This window comes from Hypanus sabinus, chromosome 10 (assembly GCF_030144855.1).
Source record: "Hypanus sabinus isolate sHypSab1 chromosome 10, sHypSab1.hap1, whole genome shotgun sequence".
Taxonomy (NCBI): domain Eukaryota; kingdom Metazoa; phylum Chordata; class Chondrichthyes; order Myliobatiformes; family Dasyatidae; genus Hypanus; species Hypanus sabinus.
This window is the reverse complement of record NC_082715.1, coordinates 67,731,711-67,752,309: the sequence shown is the minus strand read 5'-3', so window position 1 is coordinate 67,752,309 and position 20,599 is coordinate 67,731,711. Positions and strand designations below refer to the sequence as shown.

General features: G+C 40.1%; 1 protein-coding gene and 1 long non-coding RNA gene across 2 annotated transcripts in view; one reads left to right on the top strand and one right to left on the bottom strand.

Moving 5' to 3' along the window:
* Positions 1–20,599, bottom strand: part of LOC132400727 (uncharacterized) — a 159,524-nt gene that overhangs the window by 51,778 nt on the left and 87,147 nt on the right. The window lies entirely within an intron of this gene.
* On the top strand, positions 2,389–15,900 carry LOC132400725 (glutamate-rich protein 1). Its single transcript, XM_059982013.1, has 4 exons — positions 2,389–2,583; positions 5,253–5,390; positions 12,694–12,825; positions 15,043–15,900. Exons 1-4 carry the CDS (start codon positions 2,562–2,564, stop codon positions 15,381–15,383), a joined length of 633 nt encoding a protein of 210 aa, XP_059837996.1. The 5' UTR covers positions 2,389–2,561; the 3' UTR covers positions 15,384–15,900.

Genomic DNA, 20,599 nt, shown 5'->3' with positions numbered 1-20,599 from the left:
TAATTTCCTTTGAGGGAGCTTTGATTGCATGGAACTTCAACATTTCAATAGTCTTGTTGCAGTCATTTAATGTAACTTCAGTCTGCAGAGCAACATCCAAGCAGCAAATCCATAATAGCTATTATCAACATTAATGTCTTTCCAAATTATATGCCATATCATGATTGTTTTAGATTGCAATAGGAGGAAGTGCTATATGGATTAAGATATCGTGAAAAGTATAAAATATTGATTCGGTTTTCCAGTTGCAAAAAGTAAGTCAAGAACGCTGCATACTGAAAAAGTAAAATCGCAGTTTGCAAATGAATTAGACATTTTCATACACTTTTCCCTGAAGCAGGGTGTATTTGCCCCTACAGTATCAAGACAAGAACCAGTGACCATCACCACCAACATGCCCAAAAAATGCCAATTTAATAAACTGAAATCATCTGTTCATTAATAACAAATCCCACTACATCTTATAATTCTTAATCTTCCCTTATTCAGACAATCCATTGTTTTCTGGTCAATTCATGCTACTGTTTTCAACAGTAGCCTGAGTAAATAAACCATCTTTTTTCTCAGTCTTTGATCAGGCATAACTGCCCCTCATTGTTTGAGCAAGTATAAAGTTAACCTTTGTCTCAGAACCTCTGCTGCAGCATTAATAGCAGAGAGCACCAGACTTAATGAGGGAATCTCTCTCCACCAACCTGCACAGGTATGCACCAAGATTTCCTCAGTTTATCACAGCAACTGTCTTCTCCCTAGTTTACAGCTACACCAGTTCTGCCCTTCACCAACATTCCTGCCTCAAGTGCTGACCTTCTTATGATGTCTCCAGGCAGACCTGCACCTGGACCACTCACCAACCGGCCAGAAAAAACATGTCAACATGGGACATTGTAATGGTTCAGTCTGGTGTCAGAAGTAACTTGTCCTCTTATCATTGGCAGCTGTGGCCTCCTCACCAAACAACACAGTGGTAAACTGCATAATGGAGGAAATCATCAAGACAACCTCCACCTTCTTCAGTGCTGTAAAGGTCCTTTGTCATGTTCACATTTTTGAGTAAACTGTAAGCTGTATTTCCTCAATCCTTGATCAGACATGACTGCCCTTGACTGTTTATATATGTTCTCCTCCTTTCAAATACAAAGTTAAACTTTGCCTTGGAACTTCTGCTGCTGCAACAAAAGCAGAAAGCATCAGCCTTTGTTAAGAGATGCAGGTGCAGACTATCTTTAAGTTGACAACTTGAGGCATGTCCATCAATAGTTCATCAGCTTACAGCTTTGTAAGTTGATAGAGTTGTAGAGAGGGTGCATGACATGCTTGCATTTGTTAGTCAAGACACTGAGTTCAGAAGTACTGAAGATACACAGTGCCTCTGGTTCGGCCATATCTTGTGCCTGGTCACCCCATTATAGGAAGGCTTTGGAGAAGATACAGAAGAAGATTGGAGGGCAAGTGCTACAAGAAGACGTTGGACAAACCAGGGTTGTTTTCTTTGAAGCTGCTGAGGCAGCGGGGAAATCTGATAGAATTTTCTTAAATTATAAGAGCCACAAATAGACGAAAAGACTATTTTTTCTGTCTATGATTTCAGTCTTTATCATAGGACTGAAATATCAATACTAGAGAACACGTCCAAATAAATTGTGCAGGACAAGCTCTCTTTTTTACACAAAAGCAGTGCATGCCTCGATTATGCTGCCAGGGATGGTGTTTGGGGCACATATAATAGTCATTCAAGAAACTTTTGAGTTAGGCACATGAATATGCAGAGGATGGAGGTACATGGACTGCATTCAGGGAGAAAGGAATGGGCACTGTTAGCATAAATAGTCCGACATGGCATTCTGAGCCATGTGGCCCATTACTGTTATACTGTTCCATGTAATACTGAAACCACAAGTCCGCCTCAGTCTCGTATTTCTTCCCAGTCAGCTCCATCTTGGGCAGTAGCCAACAAAGTACCCAGGACGTCTTCAGGGAGCGGTGTCTCAGAAAGGCAGTGTCCATTATTAAGGACCTCCAGCACTCAGGGCATGCCCTTTTCTCACTGTTACCATCGGGTAGGAGATACAGAAGCCTAAAGGCACACAACATAGCGATTCAGGAACAGCTTCTTCCCCTCTGCCAATCCTATTCCTAAATGGATATTGATACCTCATTTTTAAAAATATATACAATTTTTACGTTTTTGCACATTAAAAAAATCTATTCAATATAAATGTAATTGATTTACTTCTTTATTTATTATTATATTTTATTTTCTTTCTTATTATTATTTTTCTCTCTCTTCTATGTTATGTATCGCATTGAACTGCTGCTGCTAAGTTAACAAATTTCACATCACATGCCGGTGATAATAAACCTGACTCTGATTCCCTGCCAGCCAGGTAGACCCCATTTGCGCGGAGTGCGCATGCGCACCAACTAGCCACCGCCGGCCGGACGCGGTACGCATGCGCCGTATGCTCCTTCCGCCGGCGGACCCGGTGCACGTTAATCGGAGGGTCCCTGTGTCATAGAAAAGATGTACGCTGTGGCCTTCGTGTAGGATCGGGCAGACGATGATGGTGGAGAGAAGGCGAGGTGAGTCGGCGGAAACTTGCCGCCTGGTGGGCTGATAGAAGACGGAGAGATCGGGTGGCTGAGGTCTGGGGATGCGGGTTTCATAGGTTGAGCTGAGCATTTAACCTTGCAGGAAGAGATTTCCGGGATTTTGATCCATGGGTCGTGGACACATCTCCAAGGCAGATTTCCAGCATCGGCAGATTTTCTTTTGTTTGTGATGTGTGGCTGGAAGAGCATCTTCCAGGTAATGTTTTTGCGTCCCCTATCCGTCCTGCGGGTAGATAGTGGATTTGGAAGCTGCTCTCAGCTGTCTTGATTTTTATTTATTTCAAGATGCCTTACCGACCCAACGAGTCGCACCGCCGGCAACCTACCTGCTCAAACACAGAACAATTTACAATGACCTACTAACTGGCACGGTGTTATACATTTACTGGATTTCGAATGATTTGTAAATTGTTTTATTATTGTCACGTATTAAGTTACACAGAAATACTCTGTTTTGCTTGCTATCCACACATTACAACATGCACTGAAGTAGTATAAATGAAAGCAATGACAGAATGTGGACAAGGTGATAAGAGTTGCACAGAAAGTTGAGGTGTTTTCTCTTAAGTGGCGGAGGCTGAGGGGACGCCTCATGGAAAGTTATAGGGTAATGTTTGACTAGATCAATTAGACAGCCGGTATCTTTTCCCAGAGACTGAAATGTGTAATACTAGAGAGCATGCATTTAAAGTGAGATTGGGAAAATTCAAAGGAGATGTGTAGGGTAGATTTTTTTTATATAGTGTTGGGTGCCTGGAATGTGTTAGTGGGATGGTAGTGGAGCCAGATATGATACAGGTTTTCAAAAGGCTCTTGGGCACATCAGTCTGGAAGAAATGGAAGGTTGTGAACGTTATGTGGACAGAGAGATTAACTGGGCACTTGATTACAAATTTACCGGTAGTTTATTCTGCACAATATCATGGGCCAAAGGGCCTATTTCTGTTTGTGACCAAAATGATAAAACCAAAGTTTACTGGAAACACTCTAAAAGGTAAATCACCCTTGCAGCAGCCTCAAAGTTCAAAGTAAAAGTTATTATCAGAGTACATGTATGTTACCACCTACAACCCTGAGATTCTTTTTTTCTGTGGGCATATTTAGCAAATCTCTAGAACAATATTTGCAAATATCAGGTGCAACTGTAAACAGACTGCAAATGCAAATATAAATCTTTAGTAATAAATAATGAGCATGAACTAACAAGATAAAAGAGTCCTTAAATTAGTGCAGGTAATTTGTTCCTTTTGTTCAAAAGCCTGATGGATGAAGGGTAGTAACAGTTCTTTAACCTGGTGCTGTGAGTCCTGAGGCACTTGTACCTTCTACCTGATGGCAGCAGTGAGAAAAGAGCAAGGCCTGAGTGGTGAGGATCTTTGGATGCTGCTTTTCTACAGCAATATTCCATGTAGCTGTGCCCAATGGTTGGGACGGTTTTATTTGTGATGTACTGTGCTGAATCTACTATCTTTTGTTGAATTTTTCACTCAAAAGGCATTGGTGTTCCCATACCAGGCTGTAATACAGCCAGTCAGCACACTTCCCACCGCACAACAATAGATGTTTGCCAATGTTTTCAATGACTTGCCAAGTGTATACAGACTCCTAAGGAAGTAGAGGCACTGTCGTGCTTTCTTTGCTATAACGTTTCTATGATAGGTCCAGGACTGAGATATCAAAGGAATTTAAAGTTTCTGATCTTCTCCACCTCTGAGGATTACTGGCTTATGGACCTCTGGTTTCCCTCTCCTGAGGTCTGCAATCAGTTCTTTGGTCTTATTGACATAGAGTGAAATGTTGTTATTACGCCACTCAGCCAAGTTTTCAATTTCCCTCCTGTATGCTGATTCATTACTCCCTTTGATATGGTCCACAACAGTGGTGTCATCAGCAAACTTGTATATGGTGTTAGAGCTATACTTAGCCACTTTCAAGAAATTAACGGATCTCTGTTCCCTGGTCCCCCTATTCTAATATAGCCTTCCTTGTTGTCCGCTATACTCCCAATAGAGGTGTCATCCACAAATTTGCTGCTTCAGTTTACAGCATTATCGTACAGATCATTGATATAGGTAACAACCAACAACAGACCCAGCACCTTTCCCTGCAGCACACCAATAATCACAGGCCTCCAGTCTGAGGTGTAACATACACTACCATTCTCTGGCCTCTTCTGTTAAGCCAATGTCAGATTCAATTTACCTGAAGAAATATGCTCTATGCTGTAAGTTCATTGACTTTACCTCTTCTTTTTGTTAATAATAAATGCAGTGAGCCTGCCTATTTCCATGTGCGCTGCAAACTGTTTTTGTCTTCCCTGCCTATTTCACTTGTTTGATTGACTCTACATTTGATTTATTCTCCACCACAATGTTATTGCTTTTACCAGCCCCCTGCCAAATTAGTTTACCCCCCCCAACCCCTCGATAGTGTCAGCAATCCTCACTACAGTGATGTTGGTTCCCTTCCAGTTTAGTATAACCTGTTACAGAAGTGATCCCATTGTAACAAATAACTGACGTCAAATAATGGTACTTAGATTCTTGTTTGTTTTTCCCCCAAAAGTTACTATCTTCTGATATCTTTAAGTTTGCCCTTTTTGTTGAACGTTTATTATTTTTTTTCTTGAATCTCTGCAGTATTCAAGCAAAAGGTTTTACAGAAGTTGTATTTTTCATCACCTCTTGAAGAAAAGACAAATGAAGCCCCAACCAAAAAATCAAGCACAAAGCAAGAGAAGAGGGAACTGGAGAGAAACAAATCTACGGAAACAAAAGGTAACAGTTTGAAAATGCATCCACATTACATCTGACTTATGCCAGATCTCTAGTTAAACAACAGTGTTAATGTATCTTGTAATTGTGTGAATTCACAGTGCTCCAGTAATACCGTGACATCTTTCAAGCCAATTAGATAGTGTGGACCATGGAAACAGGCCGCTGAGCATGACTGTTCCTTGCTGACCAAGATTTGCGACTTAGTTAGTCCCATTTTCCTGTGTTTTGCCCCATATCCCTTGAAATATTGTTAATGTACCTGCTTTATCCGTTTCCGCTGGCAACACCTTCCATATACGGACCACCTCTGAGAGAAAAAGTTGCCCCTGAGTGTACATGAAACCTCACCCCTCTCACCCTAACCCTATGTCCTTGAGTACTTGATTCCCTAACCTAAGGGGAAAAAGACTGCACAATCACTATGCCTTCCATGTTTTTATACGCTTCCATGAGATCACCCCTCATTCTTTTATGTTACAATGAATAAAATATACCAATCTGCTCATCTGTCTGCATACTTCCTGCAGATCTGGCAACATTGTCATAAATCTTCTCTTAATGGGATCTTTCCTATAGGAGCGTGACCAAAACTGAACACAACACTCAGCTTGCCAACATCTTGTACAACATCAACAGAGTGTCCCAATTTCTGTTCTGAATGTCCTGACTAATAAAGGCCAGCATGCTAAAAGTTGCCTTTGCCATCCTGTCTATCTGCAATAATAGTTTTCAAGAACTAACAGGGTTCTAGTATTTACCGTGGAAGTCCTCCCCTCATTTGTCTTCCTGAAATGGAACACCTTGCACTCCCCTGAACATGACATTCCTTGTTCCACCTACATAGCTGACCAAGGCCCCTGTGTAAATCCTGATGACCATCTTCACAGTCTGACACTACCTATTTTAGTGTCATCTACAGACCTCCTAACCATGCCTTGCACATTCTCACCCACATCATGACAGTTAGCAATGGGTCTAGCACCAACCCACTAGTTGTGAACCTTCAGTCTGCAAAACAGCCTTCCACCATGACTCTGCTTCCAACCATCAAGCAAATTCTGTATACATTTCATTATCTTTCCTGCCTCCCATGTGATCTAACTTTCCATAGCATCCTACCAAGGATTTGCTGAGGTCTGTATGGACAACAAGTGCTTTGCGCTCATTGACCTTATTGATTAGAACTTAAGGCTGATTTATACTTCTGCGTATAGGCTATGCTGTAGGTCTGAATTATACTTCTGCACAGGCTCTATGCCGTAGCGAGCAAGCATTGGTGTGCACCAAAATGCTAGTTGGCGGTGGGGTTTCTATGCCACTGTGTTAAGTTTCTTCGTGAGAGACATGGACGGGGAAATGCATTTCAAACATTTTCGCATGTCAACGGGTAGATTTGACTACTTGGTTCATCTATTTTACATCGGTGTACAGACGTGGCGGAGAAGAAGCAACCGGAAATGTGTAGAAGGAAATGCGATACTACCAATCATAGTTGTTGCGGTCTGCGTTGCTGCGACGTGTGAGTGAGTTTTTTGGGGAGGTGCACGTCACCTTACGGCCTAGCATACACGGTACGTATGGAGTAGATGCAACGCAGAAGTATAAATCATGCTTTAATGTCTCATGTCTTATAAGCTTGATTCCGCTTTTCAACCTCCCACACACTGATCCTAATCAACCCCTGCCTTTCCATATTTTATCCCTCAGAATCTCCTCTTAAAAACTTAACTGCCACAGATATTAGGCTTCCTGGTCTATCGTTACCAGATTTTTCTTTGCATCCCCTTTCAAGTAAAGGCACATTAGCCATTTTCCAATCTCCTGGCATTTCACACATCACACATCACAAAGATGATACATACACAAAAGCCAGGGCTCTTGGAATTTCTTTTCTAGATTCCCATAGAATTCTTAGATGTATCTGATCAGGCCTGGGAAATTTATCTTCAAATGTTTTAAGACATTCAGGATCACTTCTAATGTAATGGACGTAACACCAAGACTTGCCCCATCAACCAACTCAAGTTCCAAAGTCTTCATATCTTTTTGCTTGGTAAAACCATAGGAGAAATATCCATTCATTCAATCAGATTCCTTCTTCCCCTGCTCCTACCTCTTTGTTCCTATCACCAAAAATGTCTACTTTAGACTTTGAGGTTCAAAGGTTAATATTTTTAATCAAAGCATGTATCCATCTACAACTCCAAATTGTGTTCTTCTCCAGATAGCCACAAAACAAAGAAAGAACATGATTCTTTTTCAGAGAGAATCATCAAATCCACCCCTACACAAAACTGAACAAGAACATCGACCCCACCAAAAAAAACCCTCCCCCACCCAAAAAACTAACAGAACATTCACCCCAAACACTCTTCCTCGCACAACAAAACAGAAAAGGAACGGGCAATAAAACACAGAATATAAAAGTCATACGTCTGAAATAGTCCATACTTCATAAACACAGTAGTCTTATCCATAAGCACAGAACCATGGTACCATCCTATGATATCACCGATAATCATCGAAAGAGAGGGACAGCACGAGGCAGAGGGGCCTACCTGCCTGAAACACTGAGTCTCATGGTGATAGGCCACTTACAGTCTCGTCTTTGGCAACGATTAAAAGGCAGGCAGTTGGCGCTAAACATTCACTCGCCTTCTGCATTTGCCTCAATGTCTCAGTCTTCCTCGACACTTTAAACAGCGGAATGGAGTTGAACATCAGCTCACATCATCTTGAACTTTCTTTGCATCAAGGCCGTCCAAGTAGGCACTCGCTTCCCGGCAAAGTGCTGGATCACTCAAACGATTTCCAAACTGTAAATCACAGGCTCTAACAATCCCAGAAACAATTTAAGGTGAAAAATAGCCCTTTTATTCTATTAAAACAGGCACTCTACTCTATCTAGTTACCCCTTTTCCCTGTATATATCTTGGATTTTCCTTAAATGTTCTCTGCTGAAGATATTTCATGCCCCTTTTTTACCCTTCTGATTGCCTTCTTAAGCATACTCCTGCATCCCTTGAACTCCTTGATCTCAGCAGATTGCTCCTGACCCATGCCTCCTTTACCCTGATAAGAGCTTCAATATCTCTCATTATCCAGAGTTCCTTACTTGCCATTCACTCCATCAGGAACTCCATATACCATATTATCTCAATTTAGAACTTTTTCACCAAACAAAGAATTATACCTTTATACTTTATTTCGTGGTTGTCTGTGGGGAAGACAAGTTTCAGGATTGTATACTGCATACATACTTTGAATTTTTGAACTTGTGGATCAAATATGTCCTTTTCCATTTGAAATTAATGGAATTGTGGTCACTGATCCCAAAGGTCCCCAATGACAGCTCAGTCACTTATCGTGATCTATTTCCCAACAAGAGGTCATGCTTTGCCCTTTTCCGCATAGGATCCTCTATATACACAGGAGATTCTCCAGTTGCTGGAAATCCAGAGCAACATATACAAATGCTGAAGGAACACAGCAGGTCAGGCAGAATCTATGGAAATGAAGAAGCAGTCGACGTTTTGGGCTGGGATCTTTCTTCAGGACTGGGGGAAGATGCCAGAAAAAAGAGGAGGGAGAGGGCAAAGGAGAATTAGCTGGAAGGTGATAGGTGGGAAAGATTAGGGGTGGAGAAGAATAATCTGATAGAAGAGAGTAGACTGGGGGAGGAAGAGAAGGAGGAGCATGGGAGGGGGTAATAGGCAGGTGAGAAGGGATAAGAATCCAGAATGGGGAATAGAAGAAGAGGGAAGGGAGGGAGAAAAACATCACTGAAATGAGAAAATGATGTTTATGCAGGTAGATTGGAAGCCACCTGGATGGATTAGGAGCATTCTTCCCAGCTGAATGCCAGAGCCACAGGTCTGGTTGCTGCTACTTTCTCTTGAGTGGTCACCTTCTTTATCACATCCCAACTCCCGCCCTGTATCCAAAATGGTATACACTTTTTCCAAGGAGAATGGCCTTTGAGGAATCTTGCACTATCTGCCTACCTGGTGGTCACTCAACTGCCTGTATCTTTTATGTGACCAGCTCACCAAAACTTATCAGTGATGCCTTCACCATCACTGATGATCCAGAAGTGAGTCTAACTGCAGTTACTGAATTTGGCCAGCTAGGAACTGCAACTGACCACTTCCCACAAGCGTAGTTCTCAGGGTTACTGTGCATCTATCTGATTTGCCATTTCCTGTAAGATGAGCCTAACTCTGCCCTAACTACTACCATCCTGACTCGCCAAGTATGAAGATTAAAATTGAAAGACCGTACCTGCGCTTGATTTTACTCTTGCCTCTGTTCTTTGACTTTAATCATCACACAGCCAAAGCCACAGCACTTTGAATTAAAAAAAAATGCACTTAGGAATCAAACAGGGCTGGTATGACCTTTTACACCTGCAAAACAACACATGCTATGAACGTGAAAAATGCTGTGTAATGCTGCCTCCTCCCTACTGCTGTTACACTGATTAGGTCTTGGAGACAATTTGCTTCTATAGATAGCACCTAATTTTATGTAAATATTGGCTGCTTTTTGTCCTGTCATTTTAGGCCTGAAACATCAACTGTTTACTCCACTCCATGGACACTACCTGTCTTGCTGTTCCTCCAGAGTTCTGTGCATTTCCTTAAGAAAAATTAAGTTTTTTATTCTTAAACTAAAATGACCATTTGAGATACTATTGGGTGTGGGTGAAGAAGATGACCTCAAAAAAGCAGCAGTGGCAGCCAGGTCTGTGGTATCAGTGTGAGCAGTTTTTTACCTCCAGTGAGTTTAGATACTACTGTGAGAGTGCAGAAAATTTCAGACAGAGAAATTACTTCAGTTTCTTCTAAAATAGCAGTATAGAGAAGACTATAACAGATATCCAAAAATTATTGTGATTAAGGTAAATCTGAACGTGTTCAAATCAAAATCAATTTTTGTCGTATGCATTAGTACATGTATGCACAGGTGCAATGAAAGTCTTGTAAAATCACAAGCACATTGCATCTTATAAGCAACATTCACAATTATACACTTTTTTAAAAGGAAGAGCATAACAGAACAATTCCATTTTGGTGCAAATTAATCAATTTGTTCATAGAGCTAAACTAGTGATTAGGGTGCTGCTGCTTGGTTCAAGAACTGAATGATAAGGAGATGAGTTGTTCTTGAAGCTAGTGGTGTGGAACAGGCTAAGATGGCAAGGCCAAGATGGTGGGGATCTATGATGATAAATATTGCCCTCTCGAGGCTGCACCTTCTGTAGATGCTTGATGTTCTACATGCATATTAAGGACAAAAGAACAACCAGAGTAAAGTAGATCACAGTAAGGATATATGAATTACCATGCAGTGTAATCCTAAGTAAATAGAGGATTTTAGTTCATTGGGATATATTGGGACCTGTACATTTTGGCCCAGTTAAGTGGCTGCCCCAATTAGCTGAAGTTTCATGGAAATAGTTGAAAAGGTATAAAAAAGACAAACTACCTTTTAAATGAATTAAAAAAATATGCATTTAAATGAAATACAGAACAAATTAGAACACTACCAATACTACTACAGTACCATAAAACTGCATCGGTTCCTAATAGTTATCAAAAGAAGAATCCGTCCAGTGTACGCTGCCATGTTCCTTTAACCATAAATGAACAACATTAGCGCAGACACCCAGTACAGGTAATAGACTGCCTTCATACAATGCTTTCAACAGTTGCATCCTCCAAATCTTCATTTTCATTGAAACATTCAAGACAATTATTGATACCTTAATTCTTCATGGTTCCAAACTTGTTGAAGTGAGGAAATTGTTTCAATTTCACTCCCAGCCATTTCTGGCAATTCCAAGCTGAATGCTTTGAGCTGTAGTGAACAAAACAGTTCTGAATTGTCTTGTTGCTTATTTATCGCCAACTATCCGTGACCAAAATCATTTTTTTTTAAAACACAAACACACAAAACTAACACAATTTAAAAACTGTTTACTCTAAGCACTGTCCAGTGTCCAATGGTCACACAAGTGCACGTGACTAACACAAGTTAAAAACAGTTCGGCAACAGTCTTTTGTTTCAATTCAGCAACATAGTGTCCCAAATAAATGAAGGGAATCTCTGCTTTTTTTTTTGATTAGGTTTTGTTCTTTAAGAGTTGTCCCAAATCAGTGGCTGTCCCGATTAACTGATGGCCCCATTAACCAGAATCCAGCATACTTCTCAGCAGTATTTACAAATAAACCTGACATTGTTTTTGAAAATTTCAGTGAAGGTGCAGGTGAAAACCTAGTGCATGTCTCCATAAATAAAGAGGAGGTACTTTATTCCTCAGCAGGCTTAAAGGTGGATGAATCCCTAAGGCTAATGGAATGTAATCCAGACTGCTCCAGGAGGCTAGGGAAGAGATTGCTGGGGTACTGGTTGAGATTTTTAATGGACCAAATGAAAGGAGGATGGCAAATGTTCCTTTCCTTTCGGTTAGTCCTGACGAAGGGTCTCGGCCCGAAACGTTGACATCGCTTCTCCCTATAGATGCTGCCTAGCCTGCTGTGTTCTACCAGCGTTTTGTGTGTGTTGCTGTTTGAATTTCCAGCATCTGCAGATTTCCTCGTATTTGCTCATGGCAAATGTTTCTTCCCTTTCAAGAAGGCAGAAGATGAAGCCTTACTAATAATGGATGCTGCTTTTCTGAGACAGCACTCCTTGTAAATGTGGTGAGGAGAGCTTACCTATGATGGACTGTGTTCACTACATTTTGTAGGTTTTTCCTTTCAACAGCATTGGTGTTTTCATACTGGGCCATGATGCAGCTCGTCAGTGTATCTCCCGAAGCTCGTCAAAGTCTTGGATGTCATGCCAAACCTTTGCTAATTTCTAAAGAAGTAGAGGCACTGCTGTGCTTTCTTCATAACTACACTTGTGTGCTGGGCCCAGGACATTCTCTGAAATAGTTACTCTGAGAAATTTAAAGTTGCTGACCTTCTCCAGCTCTGACCCTGATGAGGACTGGTTCGTGAATCTCCAGTTTCCTCCTCCTGTGCATTTAGGACAGAGATAAGGGATTTATTCAGCCAGAGGGTAGTAAATCTGTCAAATTCTTTGCCACAGACAGCTGTGGAGGTCAAGTCAATGAGTATATTTAGAGTGGATGTTGATTTCTTGATTATTCAGGGTGTGAAATGTTAAAGAGAAGGCAGGAGAATGGGGCTGAGAGGTATAATAAATCAGCCATGCTGGAATGGTGGAACAGACTTGATGGGCCCTGTTCCTATCTATTGTGGTCTTGTATATATTAAAATAAAATCTTCCACAGGTACTGCCCAGATTGATCCTGAATGCAGGAAATTGTACACAGTAAGCCTGCCCCCTCCTGGATATGAAGAGTCTGCACCTGAACCAAATGAGCAGCGTGAACCTCAAGAATCAAGTGAAGAAGAATCGGAAGGTAGTAAGCTTTTCTTCCCATCAATTCGCCCCTCTCCCAGGAGCAGTTTTAAAGAGATGTCAACCTTAACTAATCAATGTTGGGCAAATTTATATCTAAACATATGCAAAATGCTGGAAGAACTCAGCAGATCAGACAGAATCTATTAAGAGGAATAAATAGTCTTCATTAAATCCTGATGAAGGCTCTTGGCCTTCATTGACTGCATATTCTCTGCCTGACCTGCTGAGTTTGTGTCTGTAGGCCCCTCTTTCTAGCATCTGCAGACTCACTTGTGTTATTGTTTATTTCTCTAATGATGAGTTGAAATGAACGGTGGAGGAAATAATTGATTATATGCTTCAAGCACAATGACGTCCAGTCCTTTGCAACATGTCATTGTTTCTTTGATTAGCTTGGGCTCTTGCCTTTGGCTGCAAGGTAGGCCTGGACTTCCTAGTTTGAGATCAAGGGATTGCAGCTGATGCTTCAAAGAAACTTGCCCACTAAAAGGAACCAAAGTTTTGTCATATGGTTTTTTCTTTCTACTATACAATTTTTAAATAAAATGCCAGCTGATGGTGTGCAACATTAAGAAAGCTCAGTAATTACTTTGAATAATTCCCACTCAGCATGTTTCTTTGCATGCAATATTCAATAGCTGGAACAGAATGTAAGGGTGCCCAGAAAATATAAGGAATCAAGTTGTTATGTTTGAATTGATTAATTTACTTCATTTTAAGACTTGTAGGATTAAGAGACTGGAACATTTACAAGGTATTAGGGGAAGATAAATTGCAAACTAACTCAAAAGTTAAAAATTAGTTTAAAATTACATTTAGGTGATCTCAGTGAGCGCAGGACCCCAAAATTCATTCTTTTCAAGATCTGACAGTTTGTTGAACAGTAATTATGTTTTGAATTTGATAAAAATCTAGTTTGTCATTTAATAAAGCCAGACATTTTCTAACCACAAATCTCAGTCGCTTTAATGGACAACTCTCTTACTTCGAATAGACCTGAAAAGACTGCAAGGGCAAAGAACCAGAATGTCACTGACAGTGATATCAAATTTCTGCACTCTAGTATCTCTGCTTGCTGCTCATTTCAGAATAAGTGATCGATGGCAATTTTACAATTGTTGGAGCTGCAAATGCAAGTTAATTTTTTTAGAGAGCTATTGAGTTAAGCAGCATGGAAACAAGCCTTTCAGTCCAACTGATCCATACTGACAAATATGCCCCATCCAAGTTAGTTCCATAATCAAAGCCTATCCAACTGTCTTTTAAAAGGAATCATCACTTCCTCTGGCAGCTCATTCCATGTTCATACCACCATTGCGTTAAATAAAAAATTGCCCTCAAACCTCTCGTCTTCCCCTCTCAATTTGTAAATGTTGGTTTGATCTTCAAATACCCTTCAACCAAAGTAATAGTACTTTGTGTTACAAGAGGTAAAAGTCAAACTTTGAGGACTCACAGTTAGATTTGTCTTTTTTTTTGCACTTAAAATCTACTCTCACTCTGTAATGAAGTTATAATGGAAAAGAAGGCCATTGATAATCTGAGCATGAGATCAAAGTTTCCTATGGGTAAACTGCTCATAAAGTGCACCTTTCCCTAGTTTTCTTGTATTTTGGTGTAACAGTAAATCTAATTTATTTTCCAAAATATTATTTTAAACTATTTAATTCCAGTGTTCATAGACTATAGTTCACAAATAGGTGTAATTAAGTGCACACAACTTTTTGTATTTTGCTTTAACCCTGAGTAATTTTTGGATAGAATGATAGGATGTTGCCAGGACAAGACGGGCTGAGTTACAGGGTGAGGTTAACCAATATAGTTTTCTATTCCTTGGAACGTAGGAGAATGAGAGATGACTAAAGATTATGGGAGTCTTGGATAAAGTGGATAGTAAGTCTTTTCCCAGAGAGCAAAGATTCTGGGTGAGGGACGTGAATGCCACGCAGAGGTGGTGAGTATATGGAATGAGCAGCCGGGGAAGTGGTTGAGGCAGGTACAGTAGTAGCATTTAAGAAGCACTTGGGTAGGTACAGTGAGGGCATGACTTAGAAGGATATGTGCTGAATGTCGGGAATTGGGACCAGTTGGGTAGGCACTGTCATCAGCATGGTCTGGTTTGGCTGGAAAGCCTGTACAGTGCTGTATTGTTAGATGATTCTTTTGACAATAGAAAATCAAAGGAATTACAAATTACCTGTTTGTTTATTTATAGAAAGGCATTCTGCAGAAAAATTCCACAGAAAGCACAAGCGGAAAAGAAAACTCAAGGGCTTGGTGCATAAAGACTTCTGTGAAAAGACAAACACAGAATTTCAGCAGCCAGCAGATTTACAGACTGACATCTTACAAACTTTGACATATTCTGAAAAGCCAAAAACTGAAATGTTAACTAAAAACAGGAGAAGGAAACTCAAAAAGAAACGACATAAAGAAAAGCTGAAAGCAGCTGGACTGGTATCAAAAGCTGCAGCTGTGGAATTAATTTATCAACCAGTCGAGGGCAGTAATAGTGATGTTGCTGGAGCTGAAGAAGCAGCTGAGGTCATTGACTGAAGTACAACCTTGGAATTATTCTTCTCTGTTGTACATTGCTACTTTTAATAATCTTGGATAATTTCTTTTGCAGCATTGATTTTCAGTCAGTACTCCCACTATTCAGAAGCCAAAGCACATAATTTAATTGCAAGGTGTGATCGGTTAACACTTACATCAACATTGTTTTGGGGAAAAACAGTTTTCTTTTTCATTGTGCATATTATTTCATAGAGAAAATTTTAAGTAATTATACTTTTGTATCCTTTTGCTTGAGATGATGATCATTTTACTTGCCATGCAACTATCATTAACTATATTTTAGTCTTGAATATTCATAACAGAAGGCTGAGAAAAAGAATTGTATTTTGTTCAGTTCTAATTATTTGACATCATTATGCAATTGTCTTAGTATAGAATTAAATTATTTTGAGAGATAATTTGTTTCCACATTTTTATGTAGATAATTTACAAATGTTACAATTAGAATATAATTATTTCTTTGCTATCTGAATACTACATTAAACTGTTCCTGTCTCATCTGAATATTAGTTTTTTTAATTCTTAAAAAAGTGAGATTTGAACTTCTGCAAAACTGATATTTACTTATTTAGAATATATGATAGAGTGATGCAAGACAGATTCTCTTTCCATATTTACCTGTGCCATTGGATAGTCAACTGTTGGTTGATTATCCAGTGGTTGATCCCAAATTTTCAAGGATTCATGGAGAGGAAACTGACCTCAGTTGTGAATGCCTGGCCAATATTCTGAGAATATTACCTCCGAGGAATTGAACAAAAATGTTCTTATTCCTGATATGTGTGTATATTTCTTGCTTAAACACTTTGTGCACGATGCTTGAAAAATATAGAATTAGTGTAAAACTGACAGTATAATTTGTTCCATATGGAGTGGTTTGTAGCATTAGGAACATAAGTTGCAGCTTTCAGCATGTACCAAGACATTTGTGCTTTATTCTGTTGTTTATATCAAATTTAGTTCCCAGCACAGCTTTTGTTTTAGAAATCTGTCAACTGCCCTCTAGAGTACTTGCCCAGTAGCAGCACTTTTCTGAAATAGTATTTAGAATTATAGAACAGCTAGAACCACTAAAATTGAGTTACAGGGTCACAGAGAAAACTGCAGCTATAATCGTTATAGCTGTTCTGATTTCTTTCTTGACTATACTACTACATCACTTGGAGTCCTTAACATGATCCTAGCTAACTGTATACCTTTCTCTTAACAAGAGTCTCAGTATCACTCATCATTGAAGAATGTTTGATTCTTTAACCAATAACATGTTTACAATGCTAACTATGAATCCTTTGTTTATACAGAGCCTTAAATATGGGTGCATTGTTGAAGCTGTAGTGGGGAAATCTGTTACGTATGCATTATTGCTGAGTATAACGACATTTTTGTTTTACCTTAAGATGAATAGCCTTTGGAATGTATCCTAGATACTTGTGTACAGAAGATCATTTAGTCTGTCATGCCCGCAACTGTCCATTTGTTATATTAAAAAAAACTAGAAATGCTGTGTGTCAGGACTGTAGGAAGAGAAACAGTTCACATTTCAGGTTGAAGGTCCTCTATCAGAAAAGAGAAGGTGAAAAAGAAGCTTGTTAAGCCTGAGGGAGGTTTGGGAGGGAGTGGAGATCTCTAGGTTAAGTAATATCAGTGACAATGGGGTTAAGTCGTGAATAAGGGTATCTGTTCAATGAGTGAACTTAAAGTGAGAGCGTAGACAAAAAGAACATAGTCAAAAGAATATTGTAATTGTGATCTATTTAGCAGGAAGATGTGTGGTGGGTCTGGCTCAGCAGCATGACCTTCACTTTCAGAGAAGAAAATAAAAAAGGGGAATAGTGGGGGATAAGCAAATTGGGCCAGTATTGCAGATGGATGATAGTTCCAAACAGAAATAAAGTTAACTAAGTTTGTATTACAAATGCAGTCCAGAAGGCTGGACAGGTACCTGCATTGAAAATGAGATACAGTTGCTCAGGCCTAATTGGAATTTTCATTTGTTTAAGCGAACTGAGCTTTGTGGACTGAGCCAGCATCTAATTGCTCTATTTATGTTGGTCATTAACACACATGATGAATTTCACTGTATGGTTTGATGTAAATTCATTAACAAAGTACGTATAGGTTACCGTAAACAGCCTGACATTCATTTTCTTGTGGCATACTTAATAAATCCAGTAACCATAATAGAATCAATGAAAGACAGCACTACCAGGGTGGACAACCCAGTGTACAAAAGACTTTGACCATGCAACAAAAAATCCTTGAAAGTGAGTCCATAGGTTGTGGGAACAGTTTAAAACTCAGAAGTTTGAGAAGTAAACAGCTCTTTCTGAAACTGGTGGTGTGAGTCCTGATGCTCCTGTACCTTGTTCCAGATGGCAACAATGAGAAGGGAGCATGACTTGGGTGGTGGGGTCCCTGATGATGGATGCTGCTTTACTGCGACAGCTCTCCACGCAGATGCACTCAGTAGTGGGGAGGGCTTTACCCATGATGGGCTGTGATAAATAAAGCTCACCTTTCCTGTCCCAGATGAGATCCCAATGACCCACACATCTGAATCCCTGCCCCTCACCAACTCTTCAGCCACACGCTCACTTGTCAAGTGCCACAAACTAGGGTAAGAATAACCCAAAGATTACCATCCTCGAAGTCCTGCTTTATAAGCATTTTTGTAATTCCCTATAATCACTCTTCAGGATCTTATCTTGTTTACTGCTGGTCACCCTGATACAAGAAAGATGCCTTTCAGATGGAACCAATGCAAAGAAAAATTACAAAGTCATGCCAGGACTTGAAGGACTGAATTATATGGAAAGGTTAAACAGACAGGAACTTTTTTCACTGATGAGTAGTGATCTCAGAGAAACATATAAAGTCATAAGTAGCATAAATTGTGTGAATGCACACAGTTCCCCCCCCCTCCCCGCCCCCACCCAGGGTTGGGGAATAGGTTTTGGGTCAGAGGGAAAAGAAATAATAGAAACTTCGATCAACTTTTTCAACCGGAGGTGCCAGAGAAAGTGGCTGAGGCAGGTGTATTAACAACATTTAACATGAACTTGGATAGGTACATGGAAACATTAGGAATATAAACCAGTTTTCATGGTGTTTGACTCATTGACTTTATGACTATATAAAGAGAAAGGAAACCTTAATTAAATTCTTTTGTTTTTAGATATACTATAGCTGTGGAATCTTTATTGGACTATGTAATCAATGACTATAAATGCATCTATTGAACTACTAGTTCAAAACAAATAATTTGGCCATCAGGAATTTAACTTAATTATAAAGGAATGTGGGGTGGATACTGAAAGGAAGAAATGATCATGTGATTCTGGAATTGTTGTGGAGCCTGTGATTTGCAGTTTGGAGATTGCATTGATTCAGTGCTCAGCAGTCTCCGAGAGGCTTCTGGGAGGCAGAGGCAGAGTGCGAACCTTGTGGTGAAGGCTGCGGGACACGAGCTGACATTACTCCATTTCACCCTAACCCTAAAGACTCCATTAAACCGATGAAGGTGATTAAAACATCAAGGCGAACGCGAAAGGTAAGTGCCGGCTGCCTGCCTGCCTTTTGATCATTGGTGAGATTGGCCTACTGCAGGAGAGGGAAAGGCCTGCTGCTGTGTCTGGAGAATGTTATCCAGGTCTTCTGCGATTTGGATATGAATCTAGACTATAGATTTCCTTTCAGTCATAGTTTTTTTTTATATTCTGTGTTTTCCACCCGATCTTTCTAATTTCGTCTTTGTGCAGGGGAGTGGGATTATGGGGGTCGATGTGCTTGATCAGTTTTTTGTGCTTGGGGGAGAAACTTGGGGGTGATAATAGTGCTGCCATTCTTTCTCAGTTTCATGGCTATCTGGAGAAGAATTTCAGATTTGTATACTTTGATAATAAATGAACTTCTGAACCTTCAAATGTTAAGCATTTAAAAGAACTAAAATTGACTGAATTGATACTGTCGGTTCCAGAGATTAAAAGGAGAATTTGAAGAGATAAATAAGAAATCCATGTTTCAAAAATATAATGTATTGAGCCAGGTTAGAGTGCATAGACAAATTTGACTAATCAACATGAAATATTAGCCATAACTGAAAGGACAAGGAGCAATTTGTGCTGAGTCACAACAATAGATGGCCAAAGTGATAAACTAAACAATAAATCAAAAAGCAATCAGTGAATAAGATAGAGACAAGCTTCTGTGGAATGGCCACGTTGGAGCAGATACTTTGGGAGGTGCTGTGTTTGAATTCAGAGTGCTCAAGCATAGTTTTGTGAAGTTTAGCTATCAGGGTTAGCTGCAGTGATCAAGTCTCTAGCACTAAGACAGGGTCTGGCTCAGAAGGGAAGGAGGGAAAAAGAGGAGTGTAGTAGTGATGGGGGTTTCATAGTTAGAGAAGCATGAAAGAGATTCTGTAGACATAAAAGAAACATCGGGATGGTATATTGTCTCTCGGGTGCTAGGATAAGAGATGTTTCAGATCGGGTCCACAGCATTCTAAAGCAGGAGTGTGAGCAGCCTTAAGTTATGGTACGCAAAGGGAGAAGGTCCTGAAGAGAGAATAAGGGAGTTAGATAAAATGCTGAAAAGCAGAGCCTCCAGGCCAGTAATCTCTGCTTTGCTGCTTGTTCCATGCTTCAGTGAAGGCAAAATTAGGATGATTTGGCAGCTGAACGTGGGGCTGAGGAAATTGTGCAGGGGACAGTGTTTCAGAATTCTGGATCAGTGGGGCCTCTTCTGCAGAAGGAATGAACTATACAAAAAGTAATAGTTACACCAGAAGCTGAGGGGAACTAATATCCTTGCAGGCAGGTTTGCAAGAGCTTTTGGGGAGGATTGAAAGTAATTTGGCAAGGGGTGGGAATTGGAGTGAGAGGGCTGAGGATGGGATGGTTGGTAAATGCAGTATGTAGTGAGACTGAGGAAGGGTAGGCAGGTGATATGGCAAAATGCAGTCAGAATGAGTTGAAGTGTAACGGCAATATCAAAGAGGGTGATGAATGCAGGTCTGAAGGTGATATATTTGAATGCATGCAGATGATCATGTAGCACAGTTGGAGATTGTTGGGTATAACATTGTGTGCATCACTGGATTATTGCTGAAAGAAAATCATAGTTTGAGCATAACATTCAAGGATACATATTATATCGAAAGGACAGGCAAGTAGGCAGATGGAGTGGGTGGTTCT

What these genes read in the sequence shown, in the direction of transcription:
- LOC132400725 (XM_059982013.1), top strand. Translation starts at nt 2,562, where the DNA reads ATGATGGTGGAGAGAAGGCGAG. An exon ending in GATGGTGGAGAGAAGGCGAG is followed by an intron (nt 2,584 to 5,252) that starts GTGAGTCGGCGG and finishes GAATCTCTGCAG; the next exon opens with TATTCAAGCAAAAGGTTTTA. An exon ending in AAGTGAAGAAGAATCGGAAG is followed by an intron (nt 12,826 to 15,042) that starts GTAGTAAGCTTT and finishes GTTTATTTATAG; the next exon opens with AAAGGCATTCTGCAGAAAAA.